This window comes from Athene cunicularia (genome assembly GCF_003259725.1).
Source record: "Athene cunicularia isolate RWA chromosome 12 unlocalized genomic scaffold, athCun1 chr12_part1, whole genome shotgun sequence".
NCBI classification, from domain to species: Eukaryota; Metazoa; Chordata; class Aves; order Strigiformes; family Strigidae; genus Athene; species Athene cunicularia.
In genome coordinates this window covers 3,217,252-3,229,250 of record NW_020799116.1, presented here as the reverse complement: position 1 = coordinate 3,229,250, position 11,999 = coordinate 3,217,252, and the positions used below count along the sequence as shown (strand labels likewise).

At 59.7% G+C, this 11,999-nt stretch overlaps 1 protein-coding gene across 1 annotated transcript in view; it reads right to left on the bottom strand.

Moving 5' to 3' along the window:
* BRPF1 (bromodomain and PHD finger containing 1) overlaps window positions 1-11,999 on the bottom strand; it is a gene marked incomplete at its 5' end in the record, with an annotated part of 51,990 nt that extends 39,991 nt beyond the window's left edge. Inside the window, 14 exon segments of the mRNA XM_026857535.1 lie at window positions 3-131; window positions 219-373; window positions 483-601; window positions 689-825; window positions 1,302-1,449; window positions 1,548-1,835; window positions 2,785-3,099; window positions 3,974-4,286; window positions 5,134-5,280; window positions 5,621-5,752; window positions 6,827-6,983; window positions 9,351-10,310; window positions 11,460-11,911; window positions 11,913-11,999. Coding sequence (XP_026713336.1) covers window positions 3-131; window positions 219-373; window positions 483-601; window positions 689-825; window positions 1,302-1,449; window positions 1,548-1,835; window positions 2,785-3,099; window positions 3,974-4,286; window positions 5,134-5,280; window positions 5,621-5,752; window positions 6,827-6,983; window positions 9,351-10,310; window positions 11,460-11,911; window positions 11,913-11,999 — 3,539 coding nt within the window.

Below are 11,999 nucleotides of genomic sequence, written 5' to 3'. Positions count from 1 at the left end.
GCTGCATGGCGCGGTGGTAGGCGATCTGCACCGACTTGCGGATGTTGGACTTGCGGCCTTCCAGCATCTTCTCCTTGTCCAGGTCCTGATTCACCCCCAGCGGCACCAGCTTCGTCCGGGGCAACCACTGCCTGCGGGGAGCGGGGGGCCACCTCGTTTGAGGGTTACAAATCGTCTCTGGATACACGCCTCCCCCCCAAAAGGCGCCCCGGCCTTACCAAGTGCGCTTGTTGTCGAAGAAGAGGACAAGGTAGAGGTGCTCGCGTGCTTCCTGAGTCATCTGCTCCCCCAGCTTCAGCACCTCAAGGGGGGGCACGGGGATGGGGACGCCATGGTGGAACATGCCTTCCCGCGGCATCTTGGGGTCGATGATCTGCCAGAAAAGCGGGGAGTCAGGGGGGTGAGAAGGGGAGTGGGGAGCCCAAGTGCCCTGCGGGCGGGCGGGGTGGGAATTGGGGGGGTGCATGGCCAGCGGTACTCACCAGTGCCGGGTAGGAGGGGTACCCCCGGCACTTGGCCCACACCAGGTCCAGGGCATCCAGGGAGGAGTCCTCGTCCTCGGACAGCCACCCCGCGCCGCGCCCCATGCCCTTGCGCACCACTGTGAGGGGAGGGGGACAGTCAGCTGCCTGTCCCACCCCCGCCTTTCCTCTCCCCGAGGGGACTCCGCAGCCACCGCGGTACTTACTGCCGTGGCCCACGCCTCGCCCCGTGCCCACGGAGTAGGACTCGTTTTCCGTCCCCGATGTATCCTCACTGCTGTCCTCCGGGAAGTTCACTCGGGAGAAGGAGGGTTTCCCTCGGCCCTGCTTGGAGGGCGTCGTGCTGCCGAGAGAAGGAGCAGAGCTGGAGGTAGGAACCACGCTGAGCTTCCAGAAACTGCTTTCTGGGTTTGTGGGCTCCAACCACCGGCCTCGGCACTGTGAAGGACAGGGCAGGGCTACCAGGAAGAAAGGTGGGATGGTGCCGGCTGGCCTCTCGCCCTGTTTCACCCCGGAGGACCCCGAAGACGAGCACTGACCCCAATTAGAGGCGCAGGCAGGAACCTGCTGGAAGGGCCGGTGGCGCTGCGCCCAGGGGGAACTCCCTGGTTCATGCTCCCTACTAGCCCTTCGCTGCACACTCACACCTTTAGGCTTTACATTACAAAAAGGCACAAAACCTGCAGCTTTCTAGGGTTAGCAGCTGGGCCGCTGGATGAATGAGACAGGTACCACCCAACGGGCTCCTCATCTGCTAACACGAGGCCAAGAGCTGCCCACTGCCAGCCAGGGCAGCCCCGGCCTCACCAGAGCCGGTACCTGGTACGGTCCGAGGCAGCGCTGCTGCTGCTGCTGCTGCTGGACTCCGAGTCGGAGCTGCTCCGGGGGAGATTGCAGTCATTGCGATACACCAGGAAACTCTTCTTCACCGGCTGGTTCGCGCTGCTGAAACCGTTGGCTGGCAGGTCTGCAAAACACGCACCCCCCCAGGAGAGTATTAGGAGCGCGCGGGACCCTGCTACGCGTCCCCGGCTCCAGCTGCGCAGGGGCAGCTGCCGCACGCACCCATGGGAGCGTCTTCGGTGGACTTATCGCTGTCACTGTCCGAGCTGGAGCTGGGGCGTGGGCTTCGCCCCCGTTTCCTCTGCCGCTGGGAGGAGCCCATTATCGGGAGCTGCGGGGGCCCGATGGGGCTGTTCCCATGCCCGGGAGCGATCTGGCTGTCTCGATTCTTCGGGGGGCGTCCCGGACGTTTTGGAGGGCCTGCCGTTTTAGGGTTCTTCTTGGAGAAGAGCACTGAGGTCCTCCTGCCAACTTCGTGTGCTGGGGTGGAAGAAGAATTAGGACCCAGACCTGGAAGAGGGAGGAGAAGGTGAGGAGAGGCAGGGACCACGCAGCAGCAGCATCAAGGAACAGCTTCATTTCTCGGGAACGTTCTCTCGGAAGATTCTCCATCCTGAGCTTTGCCACGCCTGTGCCCTCAGGGTCAAATTATCCAGTCTGCTGACAGTATAAACTAGACGGGGACATCACAGAACATCCCACCAGTCAGGGATGCCCTCTTTTCTCCCAGGCAGCAACCCCACAGGAACAGTAGTCAAGAATAAGAAGCAAGCAGGAATAAACCTTTCCCACGAGACGCAGCAGCTGAGGAAGCTCCACTGCACTCTTGAAAGACAAAGTCCCTAAAACACTCACTCTCTGCTTGTGGAGGAGCTGCTTTTCCCAGTGCTTAGGGAGGGCAGGACCGGGATGCAGAGGTGGCAAACCCCCAGTGACCCCCTGGCAGCCGTGCCTGGAGCTTTTGCTGTGCTCCCCCCCACAGAGCCCAGCTCAGCATCTCCGGCCAGGCCAGGGAGCTGGTGGCTGGCCTGCGGTCGGCTCCCAGCCCCGGGAGGGTGTTTGGAGCCCCCTCCCGTGTCCCCTAGCAGGAAGGGACGCTGAAGGCAGCCTGCTCTGTAAACACCCCTAGAGCAACCGGGCAGCATGGCAGGGGCTGGCAGGAGGAAACATCCATCTCGTGCCCCACATCACGCAGCTGGGACTCACAGTCTCTGGAACGACATCCAGTTCCTGGGCCGCAGGGGAGCTGAGCTCACCGGGTGAATGCTGACCCCAACACTGGTGACCTGCCGACCCTCCTCAGAGACAAACACACCCCAGGCTGCAGCTGCAGTGGTTCCAGACGCAGGAGGTGGCCTCCCTCAGCTGCCAACCCCCTCGGCTTGGCTGCCCACGCCTGTCCAAAGGCGGTTCCTCCACCGCTCCCCAAAACTGGTAGTATTCGGGGGGGAACTGGTACCTTTGCCAGTCTCCTGGCTGCTGCTCTCTTCCGCAGCGCTGTCGGTCTGCAGGTCCTTCTCGCAGGGGTTGTGGGACTGCAGGACTCCCCGGGCAGAGGAGCCATGCCGCTCCAGCCCGTCTCGGCCCAGGTCCCGGGGGTGAGCGAGTTTCCGCCGTAGGACCGTGATCTCCTTCTTGATCATCTTGGCCCGGCGGGACCGTCCTATGCTCTGTTTGCCAGCGTTGACCTCATCCAGCCGCTCCAGCAGGATCTTCAGCTGCTCCTCTAAGGGGAGGTGCTTCTGATTCTCTGAGAGCAGCAGCCGCACATCTTCTGGGGAACAAGGAGGAGCAGATGGATGAAAGAAATTGGGAACTCTTTGAGGTCCTCTACTTGAAAGATTGGGGGGGGGCAATCCAGGTTCCCTGCTGGGGTACCATACACCTCTGAACATGGGAAGTTACCCTAAGAGACCTAGAGAAGGAGCCCTGTGGGAAGCAAGCCAGGTGGGACTGCTGGGGAAAGCAGGCTGATCAGCAGCTTGGAGGATACCAGGGCTCCCATAAGCCAAGGCAAGGATTCAGTAGGAAAAAATAAAAGGGGTTGTAACAGGAAAAACAAGAGTCCAAGGGGATCCTGAAGCATTACAGAGTAGGGGAGTTGCCCTGTCTGAGCCTGTCCCCTGCTGGAGCAGGGAGAGGGGGACCCTAAAAGGATCCTTCTTTGACAAGCTGTTCTTGGCACTCAGAGATAAGCAGAACCACAACCAGTGAGATTTGGCTGAGGGGTATCGGAAGCCGTGTGCCAGCCAGCAAAGCCCACAGCTGGGGAGACTGGGGGGAGCATGGAGCATACAGCTCTGGCCAGAGGGGGAGTCAGTCCTTCCAGCAGGAGCCTCAGCAGCTCACAGCCAGCGCTGGGGATAGGGTGAGTGACAGCAACCCCAGTGTTGGCTGGGACGCCACGTCCCAGGCAGCTGCTCTGACCAAGAGGAGGACGAGGGACCAAGGATCTGTCAGGACACGCAGACAAGCCTCTGCCTAGAACCAACTTTGTGAGGCTGACAGCAAAGCCCCTGTGTCTGTGGGGAACGTGGACACACAGCCCAGGCATCCAACTGAACCTCCTGCGTGAGACAGCTCAGACAGCCCCCCAGGTGCCCTGACTCTGCCAGGGCTTTACCCCGGGCCAGGGGATGAGTACCCACCATCCTCGATGTCTTGGACCTGAGCCTCTTCCACCGTTACACAGTGAGGGAAGTGCATGCCCGTCTCAAAGTCAATGCCCATCTTCTCTGCCTGCCGGCGAGCCTGCCGGAGAACCGCGCCTCCCTGCTCCCGCAGACGGATGGCTGCCCGGTAGAAGATTGTGTCTTTGGCATTGTATTTCAAACAGTTGTTGATAATCAAGTTGAAATCCTCCTCAAAGTCGTCGAAATTCAGATAGCGATAGGCTTCCAGGTTTTGTTTCATTGTCTGAAAATCCATCGGCTTCTTGATGTGATCCAGGTAGTCCGGGACCTGCATGAGGAAAGAACCAGAGCTCAGAGCCCGGGAGCCATCAGTTAGCATTACCTGTTCCAAGAAAACAGTCATTAGAGGAATCAGGTATCACTCCCTGTGTTCTGCCCAAATGCACATCGGGGAACGCCGTCTGCTTTTGCAGCTTGAGGAACAGTAACGCCTCCGGACTCGGGAGCCCATGTGCTGTGCTCAACCTGTCAGAGCAGTTACGCGCTCTGAAGCGTTTTTACAGCTCCAGCGCACACGCCAGCATCCCGTCCCCTCCTCCCGTCTGCAGGCAGCTGGGATCTGGTACGCTACCACGGCGTTCCCCGGGGGGGAAGGAAGCTGCCAGCGCAGTCCCCGAGGGTGAGGGCGAGTGCACACACGGAAAACAGAACCCGTCCGGGCAGCAGCAACGGCTGCAGGTGGGCTCACAAAACCTTCCTGCGCAGCTCTGCCCACACACCTCCCTGCCGACCTCAGGAAATCATTTCTCTTGCCCCCCTCGGTGACAGTGTGGGGGTCAAACCCGTTTCTACGCTGTGTCACCTCACGGAGGCCTTCGCGAGGGGACAGGTAAGAGCGTGCTGCCTGCCGAGGGCCAGCATTCTGCCTTTTCCAGCAGGAATCCCCCCAGCTGCTCACAGACGCTGGGCGGTCGCCAGCAACGCGCGCAGAGGAAGAGCCGGGCGCTGCACTCCCGGCAGGCGGCTCGCCCAGGAGGGGCATCGCTGCCGGGATGCGTGAGCCAGCACCAGGCTGCCCGGGGAAGCTTCCAGACCAGAGCGTGCCCTGGGCAGCCCTTGGCACGAGCAAGGGACAGGTTTGAGTGAAGTAGAAATCTGGGGGAGGGGGTTCTTACTTCGTAGATTTCTGTTACCTCAGACAGAGGGACCGGCTCGCTGAAGATGTTGCCCGTGTCTTTCTCCTGCAGCTGCTCAAGCGTCTTGCGGAGGAGGATGAGGAAGGGCGTCAGCTGCATTTCCAGTGCCACCTGCTGCACTTTGATCTGAAACAGAGGAACAGAGCGGGGCTGAGCCCCCTGCCTGGCGGCCAGGCGGTGGGGACAGTCCGCAGGAAGCTGTGGCGCAGTCCTGCAGGACTCCTCTCCTCCTGCCAGGGACGGGGGCTGCACCTCAGCCCCATCCCTGGGGTGCGGAGGTTTAACACACCAGCTCCAGCACCTGCGCGTCCCACCTCAGCCTTGCGGAGCAGCCACCTTCGCTCAGAGCTGCCGGGGCCAGGCGCAGCGCAGCTGAGGGACCCCTGCGCACACCCTACAGCACTCTCAAGAGCCCATGCTCATGCCCACCCCGGCAGCTCCCCAAGGAGGGGCAAACAATCGTTACCGTCTCTCTCTTGAGCTTCTCCCGCTTGCGTATCAGCTCCACCAGCAAGCGTGCACGCTCTAGGTCATGGCGGAGGCGCTGCCATGACTTCAGCTGCTCCTTCAGGGCCCAATTCTTATCCTCAGTGTCTCTCTGTGGGAACATCAGAGACCATGAGCTGATAGGAGATGTGTTCCCGTCTCCACCTTCCTGACAGTGTGCTGGGGCTCTTCCCTGGCAAAGAGAACTGGCATGCCTGACCCGCCGGTTCAGCGAAGGTCCCGGCTCCCTCCTTGTAACCTAGGTGGGTGACTCAGAAACAGTCCGACCTCGGGGCAGAGCTGAATACCTGCTCCTTGGCCACCAAGCCCTTAAGATGCCAGAAGGTGAACATCTTGAGCCTCTGGAAATACTCTTCCTGACATGACTTGACCGCCTGCAGCTGCTCAGGAGCACAGAACAACAATACCAGAGTCTGTGCTGCTGCTCAGAGCTCTGGCAACAGTGCAAATAGGGAACACGGCTCTGGTTGCTTTCACTTCTGGAGCACCAAAAAATGCCAACTTTTATTCTGTCACAGCCAAAGATGAGCAGAAGCAGTCTCAGCTCTTCTCCATAAAATAAAAATGAAAGGGGGCAAAGGCAGAAGAAATTCCTGCCCAGTCACAGCTTTCAAAGGGCTCAGAAAGGAAGATTTACAGCTCAGACGGGGAGCCAGAAGAAAAAAAATCGTCCTCTCTGGCACCAAAGACTTCACATCTGTGAAGCGCGAAGGGCTGAGGCAGACAGTGGGCTGGAAGCAGCACCCACAGGGAGCGCTCCTGGAGCGGTTTCAGAAACTGGAAGCGAGGCCTTGGTTCCTCCCAGACTGTTTCTGGAGATCTCCGGCCATCTCTCTCGACACTCGCTGACACAGCAGCCTCAGACTAGAGCCATTTCTGACAGGTTTGCCATCGCCGCCGGCTAAACACGGGCACGGGGAAGGAGCTAACTTCTAGGAGGCAGCGTGAGAGGGCAGGATTCCCTTCCCGTGGCAGGCTGCCAGCAGCGTCGCTGCCTGGCAAATCTCTGAACGCTGAGAGCGGAGGAGAAGGTGAAGCAGCAAAAAGCAGCTGGGACTGCCCTTTTCCTCATTTAGGAGCTCGTACTCCCGGCCCCGTTTCTGCGCCCACAGGCACCGCATGCAGCAAAGCGCAGCCCCGTGGCACCCCAACGAGCAGCCCTTACCTGGTCGCAGTTCCTTTGTGACTGCAAGTGTGTCTGAAGGCGGCGGAGCAGAGGGACACCGTTGCGGGACTGTCTCTTCAGAGTCCAGTAGCTGTGCAGCCTCTGCATGAACTGGCTCTTCCTCTGGATGGTTAAACGGTTTGTGATCTTACTGAGCCTGAAGAAGGGAGAGGAACCACAGACCCCATCAACAAGGCAAGCCCGGCCGCTGCAGGAGAAGCCCTGGCAGAGGGGGATGTAGCAGCAAGGCCACTCAGGAGCAGCTGAGAAGTTCCTCAAGCAGACAGCACCCTTTCCCCTAGCAGGAATTTCTGGGACACCAAGTTATGCAGGGCAGCCACCCCTCTGAGTCAGCTGCCACCGAGAACCAGGAAACATCCAGCCTTGCCTCTTGAAAACAGATTTTTCCTTTCTATCTCCTGCCAACCTCTGTGCAAAAGCCTGGAGCAGGCTGTGCCAGGTCAGGGTACGACACAGCCGCAGTGGGGGCCGGACCTTTAACAGCTCCCACAGTCCCCGAGACCACGAGCATTACGGCGCTGCTATCCCAAACCACTCTTTACCCAGCTGAGGGCCACTCGTGGTGATAAACGTTACCAATCTTGAGCCCCAGGGAGCCTCTAACTTGACTAAACCTGGCAAAGTGTGAGGGAGGGAACAGCACAACATGAGATCCCATCCGAGCTAATGAAGTTCTACCCTAAACAGCCCAAAACACCACAAAAGGGATTTTCCTACTCTCTACAACAGCAGAAAACCCGGAGGGGCTGGGACAGCCTCATTCAGCAAAGCCAGACGGAGACGCCCTGCTAGTGCGGAGCCAAAGGGACGAACCCCCAGTGTCTCCACATCTCACAGGGACAGCTCTTGGCAGGGGATGACCCGACCTACATCAGCCTCAGCTGAAGAAGCTGGGGAGAGCAGCCTCGTGTGCCATCACCGGCCAAGCACAGCTCCCACAGGAAGGCATTTGGCATTCTGGCAACAGTCCTTGAAGAAAAATTAATCCCAACAGGAAGGCCTGGGGAGAGGTTAACAGCTTCTAGCTCAGTGTGGGTTCTGCTGCGAGCGCAACGATAGCAGCAAGAGCCTGCAAACTGCCTGCCAACGCGTCCACACGTAAGAAAAGAGGCTCCGGCTATAAAGCAAGTCCTGAGTGAGCAAAAACATAAGGTTAGGACACAGACAGACAGTGGCAAGAAGCCAGTAGCTTTGTAGGAGTGACCTGTCTCCACAAATCACCGGAACGCTGCCCAGAGAGCAAAGCCTGTGGCTTCTGCGTGCTCCCCTCCGACCGCACAGGAGATGCCTCGAGGGCCCGCAGGGAAGCAGCCGTCCCACGTCCCTGCGCTGTCACAGCCGTGCTCAACGGGCCATGGGGCATCACGGGGTCGTGCCCCCAGCACAGCTCCGGCCACAGGGAGGAGGAATGCTCAGCAGCTCAGGGGCTGGCTCACAACTGCGAAGGCAAACGCTTCCATGCCCAACCTGTGCTTCAACCGTGCGACACCAAGATCCAAAACCGTCCTATGCTTCTACCTGCTTTTGCGCACTGACGAGGACACCCAGTTCTAAACTGTACTAACAAATTCTCACAAGGCTCTTAGATGCTCTTGTTTCAGGATTTGCACACCAGCCCAACGATCAGGCCGTAGCAAGACGCACCGTGGTCACACCGGTAACTACCAGGTGTTTGCACCTTCCCGTGAGCCCTCGGGGTCAGGACACGACAGAAACACGACCCCCGGCAAGGTCTCAAGTACCTTCCCGGCAGCACCTGCGCTGCCCTCGTGCTGTGAAGCCAACCTCACGACAGTTGTGCCAGTCGTGCCCTTTGGCAGGCAGGAGTTCTGGTCCTCTCCAGGACTGTGCAGAGGTTTCCGCGTCCCGCTCGGACAGGCTGCACCGAGGCAGAGCTGCTGCCTGCGACAGGCACGGAACACCAAGGAAGCCCCAGCAAGGGGTAAGCAGTTGCTGGGATGGATGAGCTGTGCTCAGCAGGGCTCAGGGGTCCCAGTATGAGATCTCTGCTCCAGAGCCAAAACAACCCCTGGGGTTAGCCGGTTTCCCAGGCCCAAATCACTCCCACACTTCCCTCTTCTCCTCAGCACAGCCCCGGGAGAAAACAAACCTTGGCAGAAAGGAGAGCAGGCCCGTCCTCCCTGTCCTCCCTCCCCAGTTCACTCCAGTGCCTGAGGTCAGCGCAACAGGAGAGGAGCACTGGGAACCCCCAGCTGCTTCCTGACACATCTGGCCAAGTTAGTTCTCTGTCATTAAACAAACAGCAGCTATTTCCTGCCGTGTGGAGGGCCCAGACACCTCTGCGGGGCAGCGCATCGCCCTGCCTCTCTGCAGGACTGCCAGAGGAAACCACCAACAGCTCTCTGCGAGAACAAAGAGAAAAGTATCTGGGAAAAAAGGTACTAAGGAGAGGGAGAAGATAACGCCCACGTGGAAAGCAGGACATGAGGCACAGAGAAAGGGAGAAATTTCTCCACAGCTGAGGGAGAGCTGCAGGTCGTACCTGTGCGGGGGGATGCAGGGCACAGAAACCACCGGCGCTGCGGCTCGTTTCTCCGCTAGGATCTTCCGCGCCTTCTTCATCTTGATCCTAGACTTGGCCTTTGCTTTTTTGACTTTCTCCGAGCTCCAGCCTTTCCCTTCCTCTTCTTCCTCCTCATCTTCCTCTTCCCCCTCGCTGTGGGAGAGGGCGGGAAGCCTGCGCACGGAGCCCGGCGGCGTGTGGATGTCGCAGTAGGCGGTTTTGCGCACGCTAAAGGAGGTACCGTTGGCCCCCGTCTCCCGGACGGGCTCCATCTTCATGTACAGCCCGGCCTGCTGGGCGCAGGTGACGTGGAAGGCAGTGTAGCAGTTGGCTTTGTGACACTGGATGCAAGCCCCCGAGCCGCGCTGCTTGCAAATGTAACAGGTCAGTTTCCAGCGCGCGGGCGGGATGTGCTCGATGCTGTCGATGGGCTCCAGGAAGACGGTGTTGGCAAAGCAAACCTCCGGGATCCAGAGGGCACAGACCACGTGTGCCCAGCGCCCGTCGTCCGTCTGCTTGAAAGCCCCCCCCTTGTTTGGGCAGAGGGCACAGTCCACGGCTCGCGAGGGTGACTGCAGGCACCGTCTGCAGAGCCACTGTCCCTCGGGGATGTAGGGCACCCCGTAGCACTCCTGGTGCACAGCCAGGTTGCACATGTCGCAGAAGAGGATGACGTTGCTGTTCTGACACTCCCCGTCGTTGCAGATGCAGCAGACGGCATCCTCATCCACCAAGGCGTTTGGATCCCCCTTGTTGTGGCTCTCGAAGTAGGACTCCTTCTCCAGCCGGTCCATCAGATACTCAAAGATCTCCTGGGGAATGGGGCTCACGCCTTCAGTCTTCCGCCGCTCGTTCATGATGTCCAGCCAGATGTAATCTTCCTCATCCATGTCGTACTCCACCTCCTCATCCAGTTCCTCTGCCGACTTCTCGATGTACCTGGAAGGACAGCACAGGAGCGTGAGGGCACGGCTGGTGGGGGCTCGGAGCTGCTGAACCCTAACTCCCGCAGGCTGTGGCTGAGGAAACATTTAAAACACTCCAGCCAAGCCATAAGTCAGAATAAAAAACCAGAGACACGGCAGGAACGTGCAGAAGCGGGACGTGCTGCTTGCACCCTGAGCAGCGCTGCGGCACAACAGCGCGCTGGGGACGACACTGACCAAATCACACTCATCTAAGGGGCGAGGTACGGGCCTCGGAAACTCATCAGCGCGAGGTGGGAGCCTGCACGAGCCACCAAGCAGGTGCCAGATGCTCTGGGGACTGTGGCCTCGTGCCCAAGACACAACGGCAACCAGGCATGGAGGCACCACGTTTGATTAATTCTGGCAAGGGCAGCTGCCGCCCTCTTCTCTTTCACTCCCAGTTGTGGGACAAAGGACTTTATTTAGAGAGGAACCCCAAAGCTGCTGCTGCTCCAGCAGCTGACGGCAACTACCCCCCAGCGGCACTGCAGACACTCGGGGGGTGGTTTCTCTTCTAACGCTGACACAAAATAACGTCGTTACCCCATCCCTGGAATGCGGCGCTGGTTTCTCAGGGCACGTGGCAACTAGGACAGCCAGGGTGGCCACACAAACCTTACTTACGTTCAGTATTAACTCCCTGCTTGAGGTATTATTTTGGGCTGCTGCGCTCGCCAAACCACCCATGGAAAAACCGTGGGAGAAAAGACACGTTAAGCCCACAAACACACACATCTGGGGGCCTCCAGAGCTATCCCCGAACACCTCTGAAGAGCCACGGGGAAGGCAGGAGGATGCAGTTGGTTTTTTGCTATAACTCTACCTGCCGTCCCAGCAAGGGAAGAGCGCAGCGATCCGACTGGTGGCAACGACCTAAGCAGCGGCTGAGAGCTCTGCAGGCACACGGACCCCTCAGAACCGGGGTGTGACACCAGACAGAGCCCCGAGAGCCTGAAGCCACGATACGACCAGCTCCGCGAGACCCGGGAGAGGCAGACAGAGGCCAATTCCACAAGCCACGGGCAAGTCGCCTGCGCTGAGCGGGGCCGATTCTGCCTCCAGACCCAGGGTACGAGTCAGAGCTGGCTCTGAGCCTCCTCGCGCCCCGAGCAGACAATACCTGTAGTAAGAGGTGGGACGAGGTGGGGCGTCGGGGGTGTCCTGCTCCAGCTCCCGGTACACCACCTCGGGGAGCTTGGGGGTGGTGCCGGCCGAGGCATTGTGGTGATGGTGGTTGGAGTCCTTGCGCTTCTCCTTGTTCTTGTGCTTGCCGGATTTGGGCGGGACGCTCTGGGTCTCCGTGTTCTCCTTATTGCTCCCGTTTTCGGGCACCTCCTCGGGTACCTCCTCGTCTTCGGACACCACGTCGAGGTTATCGAAGATGCTGATGCGGTGGACGCGGCCGTGCAGGTCCACCTCCACCATGCGCTGGGCCTGGGCGTAGGTCATCACCTCGCGGCCCGGCGACTGGGAGGTCTCGGAGGGGCTGGGCGACTGCTTGTTGGCGGCGCGGGCCTGGCGCCCCTTCTTCTTGTGCTTGCGCAGGGGGGTGTGCTGGGGCGGGGGGGGGGTTGTCGTGGTCATAGTGGTACAGGTGGTACTCGATCCCGCTGTAGCTCTTGTAGATCTTGCGGCAGGTGCCCACCGGGCACTCGTAGGG